Here is a 26,823-nt window from a genome sequence, read left to right as displayed (position 1 = left end):
TGTTTCCCAGTGATGGGTTGTGGCAGGAAAGGCATCTGCTGCGTAAAACAAATGCTAGATACGTTTGCGGTTCATTCCGCTGTGGCAACCCCAGATTAATAAAGGCACTACGCTGAAAAGAAAATGAATGAATTAATAAAAAAAAAAAGTTTAGAAATCTACATGAAATGAAAAAGCAAAATCACAATAAAAAAAAAGCTCAACAAAAAACACAAAGTAACACAAAACGTTGATTTAAAAATAATTACATTTTATTATTTTTGAATTATTCCGCTGCAGCAACCTCTAAAATAGAAACCAAACTGAAGGAAAATTAATAAATTATTTTCTCAAAACAATATTAATTTGTCAAATAAATAGTTTTGCACTTTTGGATACGTTTTTGAGTAATGTACATTTATGATGTTTGTTACATGCCATTAAACACTGTTTGTCGAGGCTGTGGATGAAAAAGGATGGTTTTTTTCCCCCAAGACCAATCATATAAGTTATGACTATTAATTTTGGCAGAGTCCAACAGCTTATTGAGCCAAAAAAAAAAGCATCAAGGCACATCCAAGTCCAAATTATATTTCACTTTCTGACTCAGGATGAACCTTCTTCTGATCAAATTCTGAAGGCAGCATAGGTGTGTCATTTGCTACCTTTAAAATTTCACAATCATTATATTTCTGACATTTAAGGTAAAAAAAAAAAAACATGTTTTCAAGGGGCACAGCTGGAGCATCTTTTTTAAATATTTAATTTTTTTTTAGGGGTTTTCACCTTCATTTGTATAGGACAGTATAGATTTTACAGACATGAACGTGAGGGGGCAGAGATACACAGCAAAATATGGGGACCCAAAACAACTCTATGGGTGTTAATTTCAACACTTTGAAAGTGTCTCATGGGGTCCACTCAAAACAGAGTTAAATCAACACTTTCAAAAGGGTTGGCACATTGACACCGAAGTAAGGGTTAATTTTAACTCTGGGCAGAGTTAAAAAATTTAACTATATTTAACACCGCCTGGTGTAATATATTATTTTATTCAACTCTCTTGAGTGTAAATATGGTAAAAAGGTCAAATAGACTTTAAATTACAAAAGAAAAAACATTTTATTTGAAAACATTCACCACTTCAACAATTCATTCAGTTTTTAAAATGCAACAATGTCAAATATGCTTTAAATGTTTTATTAGTACAGACAGTATCAACAAAATATGTATGACCAGTGCTCAAAAAGGCTGTTTCAGTCCTTTGGTCCAAACTTGATGTTTCATCAGAGCAATTTGAAAGTTCAGTATATCGTCACTCATAGTTTTCTTCTGAACGCATAGTTTTCTTATGAAATCACATTTTAAACAACTTGGCTTGCAAATCTTTCACTTCTGGTGTTTCCTTGGTCCTCCATATCAAACACAGCAGTTTAAATGAAGGTATAAATGCTGTAAACTTGTGTGAAAACAAACTGGAGCTAGGAAACCTCATCAAGCATGTCCTGTGAATGAAGTGCTTCCCAGCCACAGGATGACCTTTTTATCCATGACGATGTAGTAGCTGCTGATCGCTCGTCTGGTGGTTCCTGATGCACGGATATAGGGTGATGCTCATCTAAGAACTCTTCAAGACTCCAGCATGACTAAGAAAAATGTTTGAAAACAAATTGCAATCAAATTCTATGATATATTTAAAAGAACATTTAAAGTAAATAAAACATTCAAGAAATCTAAACTCACCTTTTGAAAATCTTCATGATGATCCACAACTTGACTCTCCCAGCTGGTTGAGGTGACAGGATATGGAAAAGTAGAAAAAACACATACATCACTGTTGGATCTCCAAAAACAATTAGGTTAACCACTATGACTAGAACTGGAAAAACAGGCAGCTGTCTGTCCAGAATCCTGAATTTAACACAACACTTGGAGCAAAATTTAGAGGAGCTGAAAATCTTTTATATCATTTAGTGATGCTGACTTCCCCAAAATATTGGCCACAGTGTAAAAAATATTTATAAACTTACAGTTTTCTGTAAGCGTGTGCATGCGTGTGTGTGTGTGTGTGTGTGTGTGTGTGTGTGTGTGTGTGTGTGTGTGTGTGTGTGTGTGTGTGTGTGTGTGTGTGCGCGTGCGTGTTTCTTTACCAGATTCAACTTGCTAGGCCCTTTCAGGTCCAGTATTGACGCCACCTTTCCTGGAGTCTAGCAGATGTTTCAGGTCCAAATATAATCTAAAATATTAGGATAAGCAGAAGAGGAAAAGTGCAAAGCAAAGAGCAAAACATTATTTAAGTAACAGTTCACCCACAATACAAAACTTATCACCTTCATGTCATTTGTTATTCTCTAATGCTCTAATACCCTCTCAGGTTATTGTGAAAATAAATACAGAACTTTATCAAACATACCTTCATTATCATCACCACAAAAATAAAAATACACCATCCGTCTCTTATCAGCCACCGTCACAGGGTTGTGTTATTGTATAGAGAACTGTGGCTGTTAAAAAACAACAACACATTAGTATTTAACACATATGCATAGCCTTCAGATAAAAAAAGAGAGATGAACATCACAAAGTATGCCTCACACTTTTTCAGATATCTTTTGATTCAGATGATGATTATTGATAATAAATCTACAAATCAAATCTGTATCATCATTAGGCTGCTCAAATTTGAATCAGTTGATTACAACGCACTAAATTGTCTTTAATAAAACGGAAATGTTGTGTACAGTACATGCTAAGTTTAGCCTATAGTTTTAAGCACAATATCATGCTGGAGAAAAAGCTTGACTAAGATGTTCCTGACTACAGAAATAGCCTAACTTACTTACGTCAGACATCCCGAGTTGGGAGAAGTCATTTTCGGGGGATACAGAGTTGATTTGCGGGAGGTAGCGGGAGAGATAAGTACCTGAAGAGCAATGAGTTGCGCGCGACGTACCTAAAGAGCGGTGGGGGTGACTTGCGCGCGACGTACCTAAAGAGCGGTGGGGGTGACTTGCGCGCGACGTACCTAAAGAGCTGGGAGGGATGCGGTGGAGAGGGGTGTGCAAAGTGTTTAATGACCAGGCGGGAGACGCGCGCTTTCCGGGAGATTATCATTCATTTGCGGGCATCTACTTGGGCATCTGGGAGTCTCTGTGCATTTGCGGGATAATGTTAACGTTAGTCCCGCAACTTCCGGGAGACTTCTGTAACGTTAAATGTCTGAGAAAGTGCAAACGCGGTCATTTAAAGACATTAATGTTAACATTCCGACTTTAATGGTTGTCAACACTTAATATAATTCAAGCGTACGTTATCACACGAGTCTATGGACTAACAGTATATGGACGGCCACGAATGAACCAGTTTAAAAGGGCCGCGGTGTTTAAAATAACCAAATTAACGTACACGAATAACAAACAATCATATGTTTTAGTTAGGAAGCCTTTTACAAGTAAGCATATGTTCATTTACTCACCAGATATGTTTTAGAAACTCTCCGGAGCTTATGGAAACCGTCCTGTGTTGCCGTTAGCATCCGGGCAGAGTAGGCTAGGCGGCTCCGGGGATTCCCTCGCTAGTTTGCTTCGAATTAAAGGAGAAGTGTCAATTTTATTTTACAGATGGGTAACAACGCACAAAATGGCATTAAGCGTGACAGAAATGTGTTGAACATGTACATTTGATGTTTTTATGCACTTTGTATGCGTGAGCATATATAAAAACATTCTTGAAAAGAAGTCAATAGTAATGCAGTTAAGCTAGATACACAAACGACCATGAATGAACCGCAGAAGTTTAAAATTGTCACTCCATTCTAAAGTTATTAACTTAACAATATGTTTACAACTGTATTTCCTTAAAGAAAGTCAGTAAAATACCAACATTTAGGTAGTTTGACTCACCAAATGGCGTCTGGAAAATTCTTCAGTGACTGGGGCTGCATGAATTCCCGGATGTTGGAAATAACACCACCAAGTGTTGAAAAGATAACTCCTTGATTTCGCACTGAATAAAATCAATTCTAACTCTTATTATATTAATTTATCAAAATCTAACTCTTTAACGTCAACACTTTACTCTGAAATGCTTCAACACCGAGAATTTAACTCTGATGAATTTGCTGTGTAGGGGAAGTATACCATAGGCTATTGTCGGCTACTCAAGTGTCTTTTATGTGTAAATTTATGTTTTTAATCAACAATTTCTAATTTTGACGGCTTTTCTAGTGAGGAGTCAGTATTGTAGTAGGCAAATAAAACCGAACTCATCAGCAAAGCTCTCTCTATTTTGTTGCACATTATTAAATTGTTATGCTTTCTCAGAAATCAGAGCTATCCCTTTAAGTTCTCACTGTCAGGTCACTGCTGTCAATTAACAAGTGCAGTCCTTGGGCATAAAGACCTTTTGTTTAATCGTCTGTACTTTTTGTAAGAAATAGGAGTGCAAAAGTTTGAGTGATTTTCTGTTGTCAATACTTCCCTTCAGTCATAAATTTAAGCTGAATTATGAGTGTGAATTACTTTAGTCAGTGTAATGATTTGAATTGTCTCCTCTAGATGGCGTACACATTCTTCATGAAGAGAGTTCCTGGGGTGAAGACAAACGTTGGAGTCCAGGAGAAAGACCTCAGTTGCTCCTGGGGAAACTCTTTCGGGGAGGCGTTGAGGGTTTTCTCTTGGTTTGGGCATGACGTCATAAACAACGCCGCTACTTTTCAACCGGCTCCGCGTGCAGCACCGACAGAAGTAAAAGTGAGTTAACTCTTTTTTTATAAACTGAATGGGGTATCAGAATGCGGTAAATTTACTTTTACCTGCTCTAGTTCTCTGAGTGAAAGGCTGACCGAGTTTGCGGTATTGTAAGTAAATGTAACATCTGAAACGGTGTTTGAGGTAATCTGAAAGAGCAATGAAAGTGTTTAAACGATTAAAATACATTCTGCATATGATTAAAAGTGTAAAGGGATCAAGGCAAAAAAAAAAAGTTCTCAAGTATCAAAAAGAAGCTAAAAATGTGTAGTTTCCTGCACATTACAGTGTGTAATTAGTCTTTTCTGAAGTGAACAGTGTTATTACAGAGACACCAAGTAAATTCAGCGTAACAACTAAAATATTAAAAAGATTATTTTAGGGATTTGAACAAAGTTTTGATACTTGCTGAAACAGCACGGTTTTACTCAATTGTAAGCAAGATGTTTTAGTCAATTAAAATATTATGAAATTATCTCTTTTTAAGTTATTATAACTTTGTTGATTCATTTTGAATAATTATAAATATATCTGTTTTTCATTGAGGTAAAGTTGGTTTAAATTCGCACATTTAGACTTTTGCGTTCAATAAAACAGGAAAGCAGATTTTAAATAGGCTAAAACATTTTAATTATCATGACGTACCATATGGGCACAACGATTTATATTTGTAACTGTAATTCAAAAAAGATTATTAATACACTCATCTCTATGGAAAGTCACTTTAATGTTTAGCATGCACGTTTGAATATTCCGTCTGACTTAAAAATGTATGACTTTAAATTAACAATTAGTGCTATTTAATTAACTTGGAACAATGTTGTAGGCTGCTTTGTCATAGTCATTGACTCCTAATATAATTTCCCTATTTGGAATTTGCAAAGAACACTTATGAAATTATATTAGGAAGGTGAAATTCTGAATGTGTGAATAAATATAGCCTACATTACTTCTCTGCTTTACTAAATGGCAATGGAACATTTCACCCATATTTTTAATATTCTTAAAACAGTAAAGTATGCTCTTCACTTGCATTTAAAATGCTTTTTTTATTCTTAAAATCAAATGCAAATTTAATTTGACACGGACACTAAAATAGGACACCTTGTCTTTGACCCAGAGTTTTCTTTAAAGTGTGTCAAAACAATCTACTTTCGTTTGCATTTTTTTATGTTCAGAAGTTGTTTCCATCAGAGAGATGTTAAAACGGTCAGACAAGACAGTGAACCAATTCTGACACTTGTACCTTACTTTTTTTTCTCTCTTCCTTCCTTTCTCTTCAAGACCCATACACACTTCTCAATCCATGCGTGACTCTAGGTGGCAGAGGATCTCCAATATGACAGTTCTATAGCCGATATGAAGCGTGACTTGAGATGCTCACTCGTGCATTACTGAAGAAACACGAACCTTCTAAGACTGAGCCACTCTCGGCCCCTTAGCAAGTTATATTACTCCTCATTTGGTATCATGAAGCAAAGATCCGTGTCTGCAGATCCTCCAACTATATGGTCGCGCTGGACCGATCCATCGAACAGCCAAATGAAGGTTAGCAGTCGTTTTATTGTAGGTTTAATGACCAAATTTAATGCCTGATTTGGATGATCAAGGAACATCTTGATTGAGGAAGGAGCTCTGGAATTTTTCCGAGTGTGAGGTTTTGATTGGGAGCGCTATCGATATAATGGAGGTGGGTTCAGAAACATGCCAGCACCTCTGTCCCCATCACCAGCTTCACCAGCAGCTTCAGCAGAAGAGGAGGACTGTCACCCATGCTCTCGAAGACCAGAAAAAAGTAAGTTAATCCAATTCATATCACTTTATGGAAGTAAAAGTATAGCTAAATCTGATATTTGTTGCTAAAACAACTCTGAAGCATTTTCTGTTGCCTGTCGCAAGGTGGACAATTGAAGAACTGCAATGTTTTGAATCTTTGTCTTAGATGCATTGTTTGTTACGTTTGTTGAACTTTTAAAAATTGTGAAGTTCTATTGGTGTAATTCACCCTAAATTTTACCAAATGACATTTCAGATGCTTTTCAGTGAAATCTAAATCAAAAGGCAGGAATTATTATACTGAAATCCCTCCTGATATCTACTGGACTAATTGTCTGAATGAACTATGCTTATGATTAGCCATAGCCAGATGATAGTTAATGCGTTAACTTTAGAAACATGCAGGATTTAGTTGCTTGCAATTTTCCTTGTTTTCCTTTCCATGTATGCGGTGACTTCAAAACGTTTGGATACTTACGCCACACCTTAAATGTAAACGTTCCTGAAGAGGGATTTTGCAGCAATGCGATAGAAGAACCAGTTTTGGTTCCACAAAGAACTTTTCAGTCAAATGGGAATAAAGCCTTTGTTATACTTCAAACGAAATCAAAGAATAAACTAAATGCTGTTATTTTGAGCAAAAATATGTTAGGCATTGCTCACCAAAGCAAACTTTTTGGAGGAGTTTGTTTTGACTACTTAACACCTTTGAGCTAATATTGGTCTGTTGTGTTTAAGCAAGAAGTTCGAACTTCTTTTTGCCCTCAAACAAAGAATAAAAAAGAATTTAGTTTGAAGCATACCTGGGCCTTTATAAGGCATAGGCAAGTTTATTTATATAGCACATTTCATACACAGCAGAAATTCAAAGTGCTTTACATAAACAGGAATAAAAGAGGCAAGTGTATAAGAAAATAAAAACAAATAATAACAATGATTAAAATGTGTTAAAACAGGATCTAAAAGAATGAAAAAAGATTTGTTGGACGTAGCAAAGTGCTCATTCTGTAAAGGCACAGGTAAACCGATGTATATTCAGTCTTGATTTGAATGTGCCTAATGATGGAGCACATCTGATCATTTCTGGAAGCTGAGGGCGGAGTAGCTGAAGGCAGATTCACCCTGCTTTGACTGAACTTTTGGAATTTCTAAATTACTTGATCCTAATGTTCTGAGTAATCTGTTGGGTTTGTATTCAGTGAGCATATCTGTAATGTATTGAAGTCCTGTATTGTATTGATGTATTGATATAAACTTAGGCGTAATGAAGCAATTAAGTAGCAAAAATGGACCTTTCCATTCTTTTCTCAATGGAACATGAATGAAGATATTTTAAGATACAGTTTTCTTTTTCAAAATATATTCATTTGTGTTATACAGTAGGTTTTTGAACATGGAAAACAGTAATCGATCATTTTTGTCTCTTCAATCCATTTAATAAATAATTTATTTGCAAAACTTTCCATGTAAATGCATTTAATATTCCAAAACAAATGTATTTAGAATAAAACAAACCGAATGTTGGAGCATGTCATCCATATGCTCTAAATCTTCAGAGTATGGAGTGTTATACTGAGGCTGGGACCCCAGATGCCTATATTCAAACAGCTGGGGCTCCATCATGCCTGTGCTTTGAAGAAGCCACATTCCATGTTCACTGTCAGATGCATTAGTTAATTTGCCGTGATAAGTGAGAGTGATTAGGTCTAATGATCTGCGGGGTGTTAGACAGACCTAGAGGCCCATGTAGGAACTTAAACATCATAAAGAATCAGCTTCAAAATCTCTCCTGACGTATGCCGGGCTAATTGTGAGGATGAACTAGGATTATGTTTGGCCAGTATATTTAATATGTGAAGCTATATATATCTATATATATATATATATATATATATATATATATTTACAAAACTATTTAGGATTGAGCAGTGTGTGGGAATTTCCTGAAAGGCCTCAAATTGTATACTTCAACCACATCTTGTAAAATGCAGGAATGTTGTTGTTTTAGATAATGAAACTTTAGTTAATGAGGATTTAACATTTTAGAGATCACGTATGATTGTATTGATAATTTTTGTCAGATTAAAAAACAATTACAGGTGCAAATATATTATGTTCCTCATTGTTTTCAAATTCAAATATTATTGACATAAATAAAACACAATTATTTTTACACTATATACAGCGGTGAGAAAAAGTGTTTGCCCCCTTATTGATTTTGATTTGTCACACCTTAATGTTTCAGATCATCAATAAAATTTAAATAACAGTCAAAAGTACCACTAGTAAACACATATTGCAGGTTTTTCATTATTAAGGGAAAAAAGAGTGCAAAAACAGCCCTGTGTGAATAAGTGTTTCCCCCCCTGTTAAAACACACACTCAAGCCTGATTACTGCTACACTAGTTCACAATCAAGATATTACGTACATAGGACCTGCCTGACTAAGTGAAGTAGAGCAAAAGATCCTCAAAAGATCCTTTGTTTTCCTTTTATAATAAAAATAAGGACCTGCCTGACTAAGTGAAGTAGCCCAAAAGATCCTCAAAAGATCCTTTGTTTTCCTTTTATAATAAAAACCTTTATTTAAAAACATGATAATTGACTAATGATGATTTGACTAATATTTAAATTTAAATTGATGATCTGAAACATTAAAGTGTGACAAACACTGAAAAAAATAAGAAATCAGTAAGGGGCAAATGCATTTTCACACCATTGTATGCCTATTAAAGCATCTATTATATCTGTATTTATATCTATATTTATGTATATACTGTACTTTACCTATACTATCTATCTATTTGTCTTTCTATTAAAAATTTATTCTTAAATATTTACATTTTATTTGGAAAATTTATTTAAAAATTATTAAATGAATTTTTATTCGATGTTTGACATAATCTCAACTGAAACATGAAGAGTGGGTGGGAGTATATCAATAGTGTAGCCCCTTAAAAAACAGCCTATTGCGTTTTGTTTTATCGCTGCTCTGCCAGTGAAAGTAGTCTAGCTCAAGGGCATCAGATAAGAATGGTCTTGAAAAGGGCGGGGCATGTCAGATAATAGAGAGAATTTGATTGGTCACGATTTGATGAGAAACTGCAGTAGGAGATGACATGAATAAAACATGAAGGCGGAAGTTACTAACTACAAACTTTACGTGTTTATATTAGTTTAGATGCAAATTTTGTCAGTTTTGTCATATTTTTTTTCTCCCAAAATATATTAATTTATGTTATACTGTAGGTTTTTGAACATGAGAAACAGTAAACGATGAAAGAATTTTTATTTTGTCACTTTAATCCCTTTAATAAATAAAACGCTTGCAATACTTTCCATGTGAGTGCCATTTGGCAAGTGTTTGTTCATTAAATATTCCAAAACACATGTATTTAGAACAAATTAAAGCGAATACTAGAGCAGCACATCACACATGGTCTATATCAAATGAGCGCATCAAATGAGAAGTGTGTTGAAGGGGTGGGGCACTAGAGAGAAACTAGAGAGCATTTAATTGGTCATGATTTTCTGAGAAACTGCAGTATATGATGACGTGAATAAAATTGGTAGGCGGAAGTCGCTAACTACAAGCTTTATGTGTTTATATAAGTTTTATATCTACTAAATGCGAGTTTTGTCACTATTTTGTCACTTTTTTTGTCTCCAAAATATATTAATCTAATTTATGTTTTGCTGTAGGTTTTTAAACATGAGAAACAGTAAAGGATGACAGAATTGTCATTTTGCTGCTTTAATCCCTTTAATAAATCAAACACTTGCAATACTTTTTATGCGAGTGCCAATTGGCAAGTGCATGTTCATTAAATATTCCAAAACACATGTATTTAGAATAAATTAAAGCGAATATGAGAGGAGCACACCATCCATATGGTCTATATCAAATAAGCGCATCAAATAAGAAGTGTCTTGAAGGGGGTGGGGCATGTCCGAAACTAGAGAGAATTTAATTGGTTATAATTTGATAAGAAACTGCAGTATGAGATGATGTGAATAATACTGGAAGGGGGAAGTTACAAACTACAAACTTTACGTGTTTATATTACTTTTTCTGTCTTCTAAATGCAAAATTTGTCATTGTGTTGCCTCTATTTTTTTCCCAAAAAAATATTAATTCATGTTATACAGTAGGTTTTTGAACATGAGAAACAGTAAACGATGACAGAATTGTCATTTTGTCGCTTCAATCCCTTTAATAAATAAAATACTTTGCATGTGAGTAACAATTGGCAAGTGTTTGCTCATATAATATCCCAAAACTTAAACTTAAATTAAAGCGAATATTAGAACAGCACATTATCCATATGGTCTTATCAAATGAGCACATCAAATAAGTAGTGTCTTGAAGGGAGTGGGGCATGTCAGATACTAGAGATTATTTGTTTGGTCACAATTTGATGAGAAACTTCAGTATGGCGTGGATAAAACCGGAAGGAGGAAGTTACTAACTACAAGCTTTACATGTTTATATTAGTTGTATATCTCCTAAATGCTTTATTTTAATAACCTTTAAAACTCTTTTAGAGTCACTACCAGGGCTAGAAATTAACATTTTTGATCGCCAGCCACTGTTGCTAGTAGATTTCCAACATTACTAGCCACTTGCCATTTTCACTAGCCACAATTTTGTTTCTTGGAAAATATATTTTATATTAACAAATGTGACTTTGATATGCTGAAATGACTTGATTTAGATGTGTTGTCCACATGCCTCCTCATTTATTTCACTATGTGTGTTTGTTGTGTATGAGCTTGTTCACTGTGCATGAGCAAATGGGTTGTGTCGCATTGCAATTGGTTTTTATTTCACAAGACTTTCTTTAGGGCTCAAAATTAAGGATTTACCAAATTAATCTCTGACCACACCAAAAAGAAATACTTATTTCTTAGCCACACATTTTAAATGTGTCAAAACTAACAAATATATAGCTGAATACATGCACTTTTTATTCAACAAAACTTTTTTTTTTTTTTTTTGACATTTAAAAAGATCTATTGTTATATATCTGAAATATGCACAGTAATCTGTCCTGGCTAAAGGTCCCAGATCAGCAGTTACGTAAATGGTGAGTTAATCTAATATTAAAGCAATGTTATTGTAAAGGATGATAATTAAACTATAACAACACGTGAGCTCTTCTGATTTAGCTTTGTATTCCAGGCACTCACCCAACCAGGTTCCACTGGGCTGAAGATCAACTTATTTGAAGTTTGTGGTTTGCTTTTAAGTTCTTTGAGTTTTCCATGCACAGTTTTTCAGTTGTTGGTTCACCTGTGCTAAGTGAATGTGGTTCAGTGTGTGTGTGTTCGTTTTCAGACACTTCCATTATTAATCATTGGCAACAACAAAGCTCTGTTGCTAACTGAAAGTTGAAAAGTTTCCATGTGACCTTGTTGACCTTGCTTAAGTAAATTAATATATACACTTACAGTAGGGATGAACAATATATTACGCTATCTCATGGCAATTCGTAACGTTTTGATTTAGTGGCTAATTCGTAGGAATTCCTACAATCTCATTCGTACAATTTAGTATGATTTGCTTATCCCCCAATGGCGGTTGGGTTAAGGGCGGGGTTTTGTGCCACGCCTCCTTCTTAAAATCGCAAATTTTCATCGACTCAACTTGTACAAATTTGTACGAATTGAACGAGGATTGATTTGTACGTAAATGGTGAGTTAATCTAATATTAAAGCAATGTTATTGTAAAGGATGATAATTAAACTATATTAACAGAAATAACTGTAAGCAAAAGAAAGCAGGTCAAAACATACCACGAGTGATAATGAAAGGATGATCACGTGCCTGAGAATAATTTAAATGAAAGCAGTGACCGCTTCTTACAAAAGGTTTGCTGCTTACACGAGCATCGCTTTTTGTCTAGTCTATTTCAAACTGAACCGATCGCACCAGTTGAGCTTCCTCTACACACAGTTGTAAACGGGAGCGTGCACGCTTTTTAAGTCGCGCGCATCACATCACCTATGCGGGCGAGTAATCATCCTCTCATGATGTATTCATCTTCTTTTGCTTGCGCGAACACAGTTATTTTTGTCAGTCGTGCTGCTTCTCGATTCTAAGATCACATTTGCACGCATATTGGGCCATCCTTATTGTCAAACCCTTCTTTAAGAAAGCTACAATGTAAACATTATTTCCAACCTGCCAAATTGGCTAGTGGGAGCGGCTGTCTAAACCGCCAAAGCTGAAATCTACCCACATTTGGCTGACAGACCTTTTAAAACATCCAACTTCAAGCCTTTCCCTCGTTCAATAAAGAGCGAGTGTTTGCTCAGTTCACCTGCAGTACATTCATTATGGTTATAAGAGTGTCATGGCCTGACAGTTCAACAAAGAACAGGTTGTTCTCCCCAAACCTTGGCAGACCCCATTTCTCTGAATTAAGACGAGATGCTGATTTTATTTGTGCAGGTCTTCTCCAGCAACCGTTATAGTGTGTGTGTGTGTGTGGGGGGGGGGGGTCATTTTCCAACGAAATTTCCACTGAGGTCTGCAACATAAATCCAGATTAAAATTTTGAAGCCCCCCTCTGAATGCTTTTCTTTCATGACTGAGTCGAGCTCGGCCTCTGGACTTGTGTGTTAATTCACGGTTAGCCCTGTCATCGCCATTAACTGCTTCCACTGACATGGAATATAATCACTTTATAGGGGCCGTGAGGAAGGGAGAATTGTCCAAAGTTTTCCTTCTCAATGAAGGCGAGCTTGCCAGTAAACATTAAGCTCTAGCGGCCTGACTGACTAGCAAAGCTAAGGTCCTTTTCATTGAGCTGAGACGCACACGTGAGCTCTTCTGATTTAGCTTTGTATTCCAGGCACTCACCCAACCAGGTTCCACTGGGCTGAAGATCAACTTATTTGAAGTTTGTGGTTTGCTTTCAAGTTCTTTCAGTTTTCCATGCACAGTTTTTCAGTTGTTGGTTCACCTGTGCTGAGTGAATGTGGTTCAGTGTGTGTGTGTTCGTTTCAGACACTTCCATTAATAATCATTGGCAACAACAAAGCTCTGTTGCTAACTGAAAGTTGAAAAGTTTCCATGTGACCTTGTTGACCTTGCTTAAGTAAATGAATATATACACTTACAGTAGGGATGAACAATATATTACGCTATCTCATGGCAATTCGTAACTTTTTGATTTAGTGGCTAATTCGTAGGAATTTCTACAATCTCAATCGTACAATTTAGTATGATTTGCTTATCCCCCAATGGCGGTTGGGTTAAGGCCGGGGTTTTGTGCCACGCCTCCTTCTTAAAATCGCACATTTTTATCGACTCAACTTGTACAAATTACTAAACAAAACGTAAAATACGATCAGGCTGGTTTATCTGCAATAGTCATATCGCAGGATTAGGTCTTAAAAAAAAATTAAAGATAAAGGTATTAACACATTTTCTTTATTTTTTAAAGATATTTATACAATGATGACTGTTATTTTACATTTGATTGTTCAATTTCTGTACTTGAATACTGCTAGACCTCCCAGAAAACCATTAAGCACTGTTTATGTATTTATTTTTGCTTGTAATTTATTATATTTCATGCAGTTGCACTGCATAGAAAAAAATACTTGATCATCTCAGTCAATCTAAACTACTGAAATCTTTCCAAATAGAGCTGTTCAAATCACCTGGTGAAACTATATGTCTATCGCAATAAATAATGTGGGAAAAACAAAATATCCCAATGTCAGATTTTTCCAATATCGTGCAGCCCTAACTTAGAGTATTTTTATACAGCAGCATAGAAAGAGTAAAGAAATTCTGTTAAAAATTACAGTAAAGCTGTAGTTGCTAGATTTCTACAGTTGAAAATACAATTTCTAAACTTACAGTAACCTAGCGTACTTCATTATTTTATACCATGGGTTCTCAAAGCCTCAGATAAAAGAAGAACATCAGAATTCACATTAATGTCAAAAGTCCAAAACAATTGGTTAAAACAAAACTCGTTTTTATGAGAATATGCATAACAAATCAACAATTTAATAAACTAAAATAAAATTCATTTTGCATTTAGAGTACATATGCAACACACACACACACACACACACACACACACACACACACACACACACACACACACACACATATATATATATATATATATATATATATATATATATATATATATACATATATACGTAATATGCAACACAGTACAGTCATTGATTATTTACATTCATTTGTTTTAATTCTGGGGCGACACAGTGGCTTAGTGGTTAGCACTGTTGCCTCACAGCAAGAACGTTGCTGGTTCGAGTCCCTGCTGGGCCAGCCTGTATTTTTAGATTTGCAGGGTTTGCATGTTCGCTGTGTGTTGCTCGGGTATCCCCCATAGTCCAAAGACATGTGCTGTAAATAAATTGGTTAAGCAAAATTGGCTGTAGTGTATGAGTGTGTGTAGATGTATGGGGTGTTCTCTGGAAGTGCTGCTAGGGCATCTGCTCACAAAACATATGCTGGAATAGTTGGTGGTTCATTCTGCTGTGGAAACCCCTAATAAATAAGGGAATAGGCTGAAGGAAAATTAATGAATGTTTTAAATCTTCAAGAAGTTTTGAGAAAACAAAGGAAGCTGTTTCTTTTTACAATTTATTTACAATGAGTAGATACTGAATCTTCAAAAGCATGAAAAAAATTGAGAAAATGTCATGAAAGTGACAAATTTTATTTTTGGCTGAACTGTTTTTAATGTTTATGCTTAAATATTATTCTCTGTTGTTGCGACAATTGGAAAATGATCTCTAGGACATTTTTGTAGCCTCTCCATTTGTCTTTTTTAATGGTATTTCCAACACAATCTCATGGCAATTCGTAACTTGCTGATTTAGTGGCTAATTCGTATGAATATGTACGATTTAATTCATACAATTTACTAAAATTTGCTCATCACCCAATGATGTTTGGGGTTAGGGGTGGAGTCGGGTGCCACGCCTCCTTTTTAAAATTGTACATTTTCGTACGACTGAACAAATTAGCCTCTAAACTGACAAAACGTAAAATAATTACATTTCCTCGTGAGATCAGACTTTTAATTCGCTTTTTTTCTTTTATAGTACCATAAGCTGCTGTTTGGGTTATGTTAGGTGAGTGACTGACTAGCCATTGTTGCATTGTGGAAATCTTTTCTTTTTTACAACCATGTTTTAATTCATATCAGATGAAATATATTACACAATGGTTTTAAATTCAGTCAAGTTCCAGTTGAAAAACACACTAAAGAATTACTTGGAGTTTTTTAAAAAAAAGGCAAAATGAGATATGTATCATGCCACACGTAATCTTTTTCATGATAGACATGTTATGTCTGTGTCAAATCCATTGGAATTTAAGAGTCGTAAACATTTCATGATAAGAAAATTCCAAGTCTTTCTTAGCAGATCTTATTCCCTTGTCTACTTCCGTTCTATTTCTTTTTGCCCTGGTTTTGAGCTGGAAGCTCAGTGGCACAGTGTACTGTAAATGGCCGTGGTGATGTGATGGGAGATGACTGGTGTTCTGATAGACTCCGACAGCTGAGTTTCCTTTCCTGCTAACTTTGCCCTTCCCTCTTAACCCGGTTATTTTTGAGTCTATTGAAGCAAACTGTAAAAGCCAGATGTGTAAATATACGTACAGTGAATTCAGATGAATTTCAATCTGGGCATGCACAGTCTGGCTGGTATGCTTTTTTGGGGATTCTCCACACTGTAACTCTCCCAGATGTGGGAAAGACAGTGAAGGTGGATCAGAGAACAGAACATTTTCACATTGTCCACAGCCCAAGAATGTCACTATTGGCACGATTGAGATCAATGTTTGGCATTGGCATGAGTGACCAAATGTTTGACTTTAGCAGTCCAGCCATGTATATTGACCCTGTGGAGCTCCTGACAAACCATTTTAGTGGAAACAAGAGAGTTATGGTGCACATTTAATTCTGCAGTGAGCTGGGCAGTTGTGGTTTTGTTTTTTTGATACAATCCAGGTTAGCACCCAGATATCCCTTTCATACAGCTTACTCTTGCATTTACAGTTACTCCTGTTGGATGTGGTTTGTCCTTCTTGGTGGTACTGACATTTCTCTTGGATACCATCTTGATACATCGCAAAGACTTGTATTGGTCACAGATGTGCCAGCAAGATGTACACCAACAATGTTTCCTATTTTGAGCTCTGATATGTCACCTATAATGTTGTGTGTGTTGCAGTATTTTAAACAAAACTGTGCTATTACTCTGCTAATTAAACCTACACAGTTTGCTCCTACTGGCGGAATGTTCCATCAATGAAGATTGGCCACCAGGCTGGTTAAATTTAGCCATGAAAGACCCCAGCACTAAACGATTCAGTTTTCACTCCAGTATATCACTATTCAAACAATCACAGTAATATTTTATCGTATTGTTCAGAAGTTTAGAGTCTGTTTTGTATAATCACTCCTGATTTCAATGACATGAATTTGCAGAGATTTTTTTTCTCATAAAATGTTGCTGCGTAATATTTATGTCTGTTTGTCTGCCGTTCTGTCTTTGTTCTGTCTGTTAGTTGTTTTGCCTGTCTGTTTATGTTTGTTTGTTGTTCTGTCTGATGTGCTAACTGTCTGTCTCTCTGTATTCTTGTCTTTCTGTCTATCTCTACCTGTTACTCTCTCTGTGGATTTCTCTTGTCTGTCTGTCTGTCTGTCTGTCAATTAGGTTTATTTATATGTTGCTATTTATTTAAATGTTTTTCAAAAATATTTTTCTTTAAAATGTTTGTTATTTGATTTTTTTAACAGTTTTTTATGTATAATTTTTATTGTTGAGTATTTATTGTCAATATAATATATTTATGCATTTATTCTTATTAATATTATTTTTGCAAATATAGTTTCTGTTTTTATTTTAAAATTGTCCATTCAAATATTTTCCAATTTTATTTATTTATTTATATATATATATATATATATATATATATATATATATATATATATATATATATATATATATATATATATATATATATATATATATAATTTATCCTATTAGTTTCCTATTAGATGTTGAATACACAATCTGTTTGTGTCCTATCTATCTATCTATCTATCTATCTATCTATCTATCTATCTATCTATCTATCTATCTATCTATCTATCTATCTATCTATCTATCTATCTATCTATCTATCTATCTATCTATCTATCTATCTATCTATCTATCTATCTATCTATCTATCTATCTATCTATCTATCTATCTATGTATTTATGTCTGTCTGTGCATGCTGAAATGGAAACTGTTTGGGTGATGAATTTGAACCCTCTTTCATCAGGTTGTCCTCCATCTTTCCTTGTAGAGAAGCGAGAATGTGGCTTTTCAATAAGTTAGTGACTGGGACGGGGGGTGTGAAGACCACCTCACGACAGTGGTGCGTTTTCAAAGGGCAAACCTCCCCCATCCATGGCTTTGCTTCTCTAAATAATAGATGAGGTCTCAGGAACGCCTCACAATCACAGTAAAGGGGCTGCTGAACACCAACCTCTAAAAGACCCCCAGATGGAGCTCCACTGAATAGCTTCACAATAAGCGAAGGGGTTCACTTGTATCGGTGTTTGGTGTAAGAGTTGAGGTTTTGATCAGCATGCACTTTATTTCAAACATTTGCCTACCATTTTTACAAAATTATTTTACATTTACACTTTTGAATCTACAGTCAAGTGCTTGCAGTACAAATTCATAGTCGATTTTTGTTTTTAAATTGTATGTTTTGATGTATTATTGTGGGTTGAATGCTTGCAGTTTTCAGTGTTGTTGAAAATAGGATTTTGTTGAAAGAGTATTTCAACACAGCATGTTGTGAATCTGAATTTCCTTTGCTGCAATGTGGTCAGTCTAACAGAAGGTGTCAGTACTGCTGCAATTTGCACTGCTTGAGCCAGAAATACTTACTGCTAAGTTAAAGATGTTACTGTAAGACTTCTATGGCTGTCACTCGTCTCAAATATCAGTTAAAAACATTTTCTGATTTTTATGGTTTGCACTGAAAATACTTTCAAGCTTACACTTGGGTTTGGTTTCATAAACTAGGTTTATTTATATGTTACTATTTATTTCAATTTAAAAAAAATATATTTTTATTTAAAATGTTAGTTTTAATAACTCATTTTTAATGACTGATTTATTTTGTCTTTGCCGTGATGACAGTAAATAATATTTGACTAGATATTTTTCAAGACATTTCTATACAGCTTAAAGTTACATTTAAGGGCTTAACTAGGTTAATTAGGTTAACTAGGCAGGTTAGGGTAATTAGACAAGTTAATGTATAACGATGGTTTGTTCTGTAGACTATCGAAAAAAAATAGCTTAAAGAGGCTAATAATTTTGTCCATAAAATGGTTTTAAAAAAATTTGAAACTGCTTTCATTCTAACCAAAATAAAAGACTTTCTCCAGAAGAAAAAACATTATCAGACATACTGTGAAAATTCCCTTGCTCTGTTAAACATCATTTGGGAAATATTTAAAAAGGGGAAAAAAACCAAAGGGGGCTAATAATTCTGACTTTAACTGTATATAGCTGTGCAATATATAGCTGTATATTGGCACTGGTGGGAGGCTTGCGTTGACTTGAGTCCACAAGCCAAATGCCTTAGTGTCACACCAGTGCTGATATAGAGCCATATCGCACTGCTATGAGTTTGATATTGCGTTTATACAAAAGTTTGATAGCATAATATAACAGTTAATATTACAAAGAAAATCAAACACTGAGAGTCTCAAAAACCCCTTTTTAAGAGGAACTACTTCCAGTGTTTATACACATCTACAGCTGACGGTCACAACAACTACTTCACAAACGTCACTTTAGAGCTAGTATTTGAATGATAATGTCTAAAATGATAACAAAACAGGTTATTTTGCTCACATTTTAAGACTATAAGGCTGAACGGCATTAAATGCCATCTGTCTACAAAGATTTCCCAGTTCATTCATTCATTCATTTTCTTGTCGGCTTAGCCCCTTTATTAATCCGGGGGCCCCACAGCGGAATGAACCGCCAACTTATCCAGCAAGTTTTTACGCAGCGGATGCCCTTCCAGCCACAACCCATCTCTGGGAAACATCCACACATTCACACACACACTCATACACTACGGACAATTTAGCCTACCCAATTTATCTGTACTAAATGTCTTTGGACTGTGGGGGAAACCGGAGCACCCGGAGGAAACCCATGCGAAGGCAGGGAGAACATGCAAACTCCACACAGAAACGCCAACTGAGCCGAGGTTCAAACCAGCCACCCAGCGACATTCTTGCTGTGAGGCGACAGCACTACCTACTGCTCCACTGCCTCGCAGTCAGATTTCCCAGTATATTAATTAATTTAATATTTAAAAAAGCTCACGCATAAATTCCCACCTGAGTTTTAAAACTAATCAAAGTTTCCAGCTGTTGAATAAAGATTCCTTTATCTTGCTCAGTTATTGACTGATTTACATACATTGCGCTTATCTGAACTGTACATACCCACTGCACATGGACATTTGTAATTATGTACACTCCCACTGTACATGTACATTTGTAATCATGTTGGTCTATCTGCACACTTCTGATTATTAATGCTGATTATTAATTCTGATTATTAATAGCAACATGTAAATATATTCATTTATTGCAAATCTCTCTTCATAGCTAATGCAACCTGTATATAATGTTGATAGTACATCCATCTGTAAATATCACCATAGTTTTTCTATAACTGCATGTTATAACTACCTCTATCCTGCACTTGCTGCTATTGCACTGCTGGGTAGACCTAAACTGCATTTCGTTGTCTTGTACTTGTACATGTGTAATGACATTAAAGTTGAATCTAATCATCTAATCTAATCTAAATATGATTTAAAATTTGAAGTGCACAAATGTACAACTTCTGCCTGGATTTTAAAGTGGCAACTACCAATATTTAAAGAATTCTTAAACAGTCTGGCATCATAGTTTTTGTAAAATAAAAGTCTTACTGAATATTCTAGAGTCATTGCCTCGTTTATGCTCTAATCCCACGGCTAACTCACAAAAGCTTGTAAACGTACTTCCTAAAGTAGTTCCTGACTTAATTTGTCCCAGTGGTTGCATGCAGGCTGCATATTCAGCTTCATTTTGCCATGAGCTCAGACATTTTGAGGCACGAGTGACATCATGCATCGGTTGACGTGTTTTTTGGGGGGTTTTGTGTGTTTCCTGCAATTAGCATGGAGGAGTTTAGAAGCGGGCGTGTTTTTAACCAAATATCAAAGCTATTAGGATTTGGCAGCGAAGGAGTCTACAATTGAATAGCCCCAAAAATGGCATTAATCGGATGGTTTGTTTTTATTTCTATCTGACTCTGTCGCCAATCGATTTAACATGTGTTCTGTTTAATGTCTTTCTGCTAATTCAAACCTTTTTCGAAGCCTCTAGATGAGGGTTAGTGTGATTTCACCAAGTATGATGTGTTCCTGGATCAACATCTATGTCAATCCTGGAATAACATTCCAAATCAGCCAATCAGAATTATAGGATGCCTTTACGGTTTGTGTTCAGTTTAGGCTCAGAGTTTAGGTTATATACTTCTACTTGATTGCTATCCCGCTATTGTTACCTTTTGATTTTTGGAATAATCTATAGTTAAGGTTGGGTTTAGGGGTAGGTAATAGGTATGGATTGTATATTTCTGAACAAAAATGATGTTCCTAAATGAGACTATTGAAGAGGTCTTAAGAGGCTAATTAATTTCTATTTTTTTAAGCAGCTTTCATGGAAGTGTCAAGAGGCCAGATGATATATCATGAAAATCAGACTTTTTTCATGTTTAATTCCAGGGTGCATCTTACCACTTAAAGAAATTGAAAAAGGACCACTTAGAGCCCTATCCTACACCCGGCGCAATGTGGCGGAAGACGCGGCGCAATAGTCTTTTGCTAGTTTCAGCTTGGCGCAATAGTCGTTTTGAGGCGTTGCGCTACGCTGTTTAAATAGCAAATGCATTTGTGCTCAGATGTGCGCCCATAGGCGTTCTGGTCTAAAAAGGAAGGCGTTCTGAGGCGCACGGCTGGCACGTTGCTATTTTGAGAAACTATAATAGATTTTTCATTAGACCAAAACAAACCCGGTCTAAACTCCGGCGCAAAGGTTTCCCTATCCAAGAGCAAAAGTGAAAGTAGTTCCATTATCTCTCATTCTTACGCAGTAGATGCTCTGTTTAACTGTTTTCTGTTAAAAAAACTGTTAACTGTGAACTGTTTGCTTGTGAAATGCTCAGTTTTTTCACTTAGACTTTCTTTGCGTCCTGTAAATAGCGAATGCGCTCTTGGCGCGACGCAGCTGGCTCTTAAAGGGAATGGGAGATGAGACTAATTGGTTTATTCTCAAAACACACCTATAACTCATTAAGAAAATAAACTCAACCCTTTTAGACCATGCGCCTTGGCGCAAAGCAGATTTTCACATCCTTAAATTAGCAAAAAATGCGTTCTGACACACCCTGAAAGCGTTTGCGCCCTGTGTTTTGCGCTCTGTGCATGGACCGTCAAAATAGAGCCCTTAACTTAATTTTGTTACGCTTTACTTTGCAATCAAAAAAAAAAAAAAGACACCATTCTGATTTTGATCCACTAGCGATGTAGGAAGGTCTTATTATACATTACCAACCCTTAAACTACATTTTTACACCCATACCATCACTGCTTTATCTACGAGGGTGTCAACTTGTCAAAATTAGATCTTCATACTCAATGTATGTCATTTCCACTGGCAACTGTACCTTTATATGGCATGGTGTACGACAGAAAGTTGTGATGGATGTCATTCTCACTCCAAGAAGAAAGTCTTATGGGGTTTTCACATATTTAGTTTTTTTATTTTTTATTTTGCATGCTTAAGTTTATTATTTCAAATGTAGATTCATGGAAAGCAATGCAAATTGGAAGAGGAAGCGATGCCCCTTGCACTTCCCTTTTGTTTTCTACACAACATGCAAACAAAACTGCTGCATACTGTCATTGTATTATTGTGGGATTGTGTTTTGACTTAAAAATGGCACTTCCTGTGGCTTATTGAACACACAAGTGTCCAGCAGTGAGTCTAGCTTCACCCTTTTGGTACTGTTTTGTTGTGCTAGCAGTTTTCTGTTTTTTTTTTTTTTGTTTCTTTTAAATCCCACAATGGGACCTTGATCTCTACTCCAAGAACTTTTGATATTTACAGTTTTTCTCAGTCGCTTTGGTGCATTTCTCACAACACCAGTGCATTTCTGCACAACAGTCAATGCATTTCTCAAAACACTTAGTACAAACTGCAAAACCTAGCTGATAACCTGCAAAAGCGCATCAATTACTCAAAATGGATAGTTCATTCCTCAAAAGCAAGTATTGATGTCAATCAAAGTGTCAGTGTCATCAAGATGAAGAGTCCTGACACCATTGTTTATGAACAAGATAGTCAAATGGCTTTGTCATGTTTTCATTGTGACAGTTTACTCTGTAATTTTTTTCCAATGCTAAAAAGTCAGATTTTGGTGACACTTCCTGAAAATTCTCAAGACAGCACTATATACTATTTGCACAGCCATTTAAAATACTACAGTAAAGTTAGACATCCCTGCATTTAGTGAGGTATCTGAGTACAAGACACTGAATATGTATGTTTCACATTTTTACTGCATTTGCTCTTTACAATCCTAATTTATTCACAGCATTGCAAAAGAATAAACACACCTTTATTTACAACAAACATAAACTCCCTTTGGGTAGAGCTGTGCACAACTGTACACAATATTGCAGTACATATTGCACCTGAACCTGCAACATACACAGGTCTGTAAATCATTCATCAAATTGTTCAATTTTAAAGACATTTTCAGGAAAAAAAATATTTAAAAAAATTTTTTTATAAAGTTTGCTTGACCTATTTTGACATCAAGTTCAACATTTTTGTCTGTAATGACTCAAGTAATGAAATGAGGACTGTTAGTTTTATATGGAATGACTATTCAGCATTTACAAGTATAGTTCATTTTGACTAACCTGACTGAAGCGAATGATAATGTTATAAATAGCAGAGAGATGTATGAAAGCAATTGATGCATGTCCGAAAGCATTTGCAATTTGTTGAAACTAGGATGTGCACAAATGACTAATTGTTTTGAGAAATGCATGACCTGTTGTGCAAATGTAAATAGTGTAGTGAGAAATGCACCAAAGTTACTTTTACATTTTGTAGTAGTTTGATGTGATATATTGTTTTTTTGCTTTTCAAATTATAGTACAAAAACCTGCGAATAAGCTACAATTACGTTTTATGTTATTTTATGGACTTCATTCATTCATTTTTATTCAACTTTACTCCCTTTATTTCTCAGGGGTCGCCACAGTAGAATGAACCGCCAACTTATCCAGCATATGTTTTACACAGTGGATGCCCTTTTAGCTGCAACCCAATACTGGGAAACACCTATACACTCTCACATGCGCACACACTCTACAGCCAATTTAGTTTATTTAATTCACCTATGGCGCATGTCACCAGGCTGCGGGGGAAACCGCAGCACGCAGAGAAAATCTATAAGAACACAGGAAGAACATGTAAACTCCACACAGAAATGCCAATTAACCCAGCCAGGACTTGAACCAGCGACCTTCTTGCTGTGAGGTGACAGTGCTTCCCACTGAGGCACCATGTCACCCATTTTATGGACTTATTTTGATATATATTATTTCTTTTATGAAATATAGTTTTTAAATTACTAAAAGTTAATAAAAGTCACTGCAGAGTTTAATGTTCAACATCAAAAGTTGACAGAGCAGAACTCAGGGCCATAATGCAGTTCATTACCCCTGCAAATCACTAAATACTGAACTTGTTAATTAACAGATATTTTTACCTTGAAGTGTCCCAAAAAGTAGTATGGTACTGTGCAGTTTTATATTTTTGGTATAGCCTATAGTTTAAAATAGAAGTAAATGTGTACGGTACTGTACTGTACCAAACCGTACCTCATTAAAAGCAGGCTTTAACCATTTAGTATCCTGATTGAGCTTAGCAGTTGTAACCTCTTCCTCTCCATTATTGTTGGACTGCTTTGAATATGTAAATCAAGAATCACCAACCTGGGCTGGTGCCCCGCAGAGTTTAGCTCCAACTTGCCTCAGCACACCTGCCAGGAAGTTTCAAGTGTAGATAGAAGTATAGAGCTTGATTAGCTTTTTCAGGTGTGTTTGATTAGGGTTGGAGCTAAACTCTGCAGGACACCCGCCCTCCAGGAACATGTTAGGTGTCCCCTGGTGTAAGGCTTTAATCCTATTCTAGTTGTTTCTGACATTCGGCTAAGTGCGATTTACATTGTTTTCTGGTTTTTGGAGTGTTAGAATAATGTGAAGCAGGGGTCCAAAATTTTTCTTATGAAGGGCCAAAAACCAAACTTGATTGAGACAAGTGGGCTGAAGATAAATATAGTTGCCATGAGTAATTTCTTAATTTATTTAGCAATGTTTTAAAATAACTAGAAAATGTTGCTTTATATTAACTAATACAGTATATATTTGTACATTTTATAATGAACTTATTACAGTAAAAACAATCTCATTTATAATGAGTTACACTAGTTTTTGCCTTGCATTGCTCATTAATGTCTTCTTCATTGTCCTCAATCTATTGAGCAACAGTATTTACAAACTCAGATTCATTTACAACATTTAATTTCAGTTTGCTTTTTTGTAGCTCAGCTATAAAACAAACAAACAAAACAGGTTACGTCAAATCAGAAATGACGATCTCTGTTAAAGGCATTGTCCTCAACTCTCTCCATCATTCTCACTCTCTTCTCAGATGGAATGGTGGTCCAATTCAAAGGTTATAATGGGCTGACTTTGGGCCAACAGAGATGCCATACTTTAGGCATCTCTGAAGTAAAGGCTCCACATTCTTCTGTTTACGTACACTCTAATAGAGGCAAATTTGTCAATAAATGATTTGTAATGTACAGTATTCTGTACACAGACACATTCTGAAAGCGGCAGAGATTTATTTGGCGTCATATAAAAAGGGTTATAATATTTTTTCATAAATTTTCTTTTTGGCTCACAGCGGAATAAGCCGTCAACCTAATCAGCATATGTTTAATGCAGCGGATACTCTTAATCCAGCACTGGGAAACACACATGCACTCTTGCATTTACACACATACACTAAGGCCAATTTAGCTTATTCAATTCATCTAGAGCGCATGTCTTTGGACTGTGGAGGGAAACAACAGCACCCAGAAAAAACCCACACCAAAACAGGGAGAACATGCAAACTCCGTACAGAAATGCCACCTAACCCAGCCGGGGCTTGAACCAGCAACCTATTTGTTGTGAGGCGACCGTGCCATTGTGACTGAGCCATTGTGTCGCCCCGGGTAATACTATGTCACCTGTAAAGTAGCTATGTACATTGTCTTATTGCAGACCACTAGTGCTGTATTTGTCTGATGGGAAGGAACAGGTCCTCAGAGACTTGTGTGTTATCACTTTGGTGAAGTAATTGTTCTGTGTGTGTTCCTGTTTCACACGTTTGCTTCCTCCAGAGCCACTGGCTATAGCGTGTCTTGATTCTCTTTTCTCCTTCTATTTATACATACTCTCTATTTTCTCTATGGCTTTGACCTCCCAGGTAGAAAGAAAGGCCATTCAGGATGTGTAGAGAGGAGCTGCAAACCATAAAGACAGATCTCAGGATCTACACACACATATACTGTGTTTTTATGTTTTATGGGGTTTCAATTTTCAAATCCAAACACTTTTCCCACAATGAATGTGTGTATGTCTATGTAAGGGGCAATAATTCCCAACTTATGATTCTATATTGTCATTTATTTTCTCAGTTTTACCTTAACACATGTATATGATTCTTTTATGAACTTTAATTGTCAAACAGATTTTTTAAAATATATTTTTCATATTATTTTTTATTGTTATGTAATTATAGTCTATATATATATATAGTATGTAACTATTTAATGTTATACACACACTACTGTAGTTAACATTTCAATTACTAATTTATGGAAATTGCATGAATTACATTAATGTGTGTGTATCACATTAAAAATATACTTTATTGGCTACTATAAAGTGGTAATTTGTTTTCATTAATATGTAAATAAATAGATTGGAGTCATATATTTACACTAATATTATTTAGAGCTGTAATTCTTTTGTATGACCTGTAATTTAATAAAGCGTTAACAATTTATTATTTCAATGGATAGTCACTTGTTGTAGTTTCAATTGTAAG

The 26,823-nt window shown here is 35.5% G+C and overlaps 1 protein-coding gene and 1 long non-coding RNA gene across 9 annotated transcripts in view; one reads left to right on the top strand and one right to left on the bottom strand.

The window, feature by feature from the left end:
- Window positions 1-231: 231 nt before the first annotated feature.
- On the bottom strand, window positions 232-3,930 carry LOC137489336 (uncharacterized). 2 transcript variants are annotated; one of them, XR_011008755.2, is made up of 6 exons: window positions 3,882-3,930; window positions 3,455-3,561; window positions 2,393-2,483; window positions 2,130-2,215; window positions 1,723-1,765; window positions 232-1,625 (listed from the first exon to the last, which is right to left on the bottom strand). It is a non-coding gene; the product is annotated as an uncharacterized lncRNA (long non-coding RNA). The 2 variants fall into 2 exon arrangements; XR_012400332.1 differs by lacking the exon at window positions 3,882-3,930 and having other exon boundaries at window positions 2,823-3,461.
- A 677-nt stretch (window positions 3,931-4,607) lies between these two features.
- nav2b (neuron navigator 2b) overlaps window positions 4,608-26,823 on the top strand; it is a 159,163-nt gene continuing 136,947 nt past the window's right edge. For 6 of the 7 annotated variants that reach the window (XM_073942956.1, XM_073942953.1, XM_073942955.1 and 3 more), the window contains exons 1-2: window positions 4,608-4,730; window positions 6,012-6,522. In XM_073942956.1, coding sequence (XP_073799057.1) covers window positions 6,412-6,522 — 111 coding nt within the window. In that variant the 5' untranslated portion in view covers window positions 4,608-4,730; window positions 6,012-6,411. The remainder of the gene's footprint in view (window positions 4,731-6,011; window positions 6,523-26,823) is intronic. The other variant, XM_073942957.1, reaches the window with a different exon arrangement.

This window comes from Danio rerio, chromosome 25 (assembly GCF_049306965.1).
Source record: "Danio rerio strain Tuebingen ecotype United States chromosome 25, GRCz12tu, whole genome shotgun sequence".
NCBI classification, from domain to species: Eukaryota; Metazoa; Chordata; class Actinopteri; order Cypriniformes; family Danionidae; genus Danio; species Danio rerio.
This window is presented reverse-complemented; position numbering and strand designations above follow the sequence as displayed.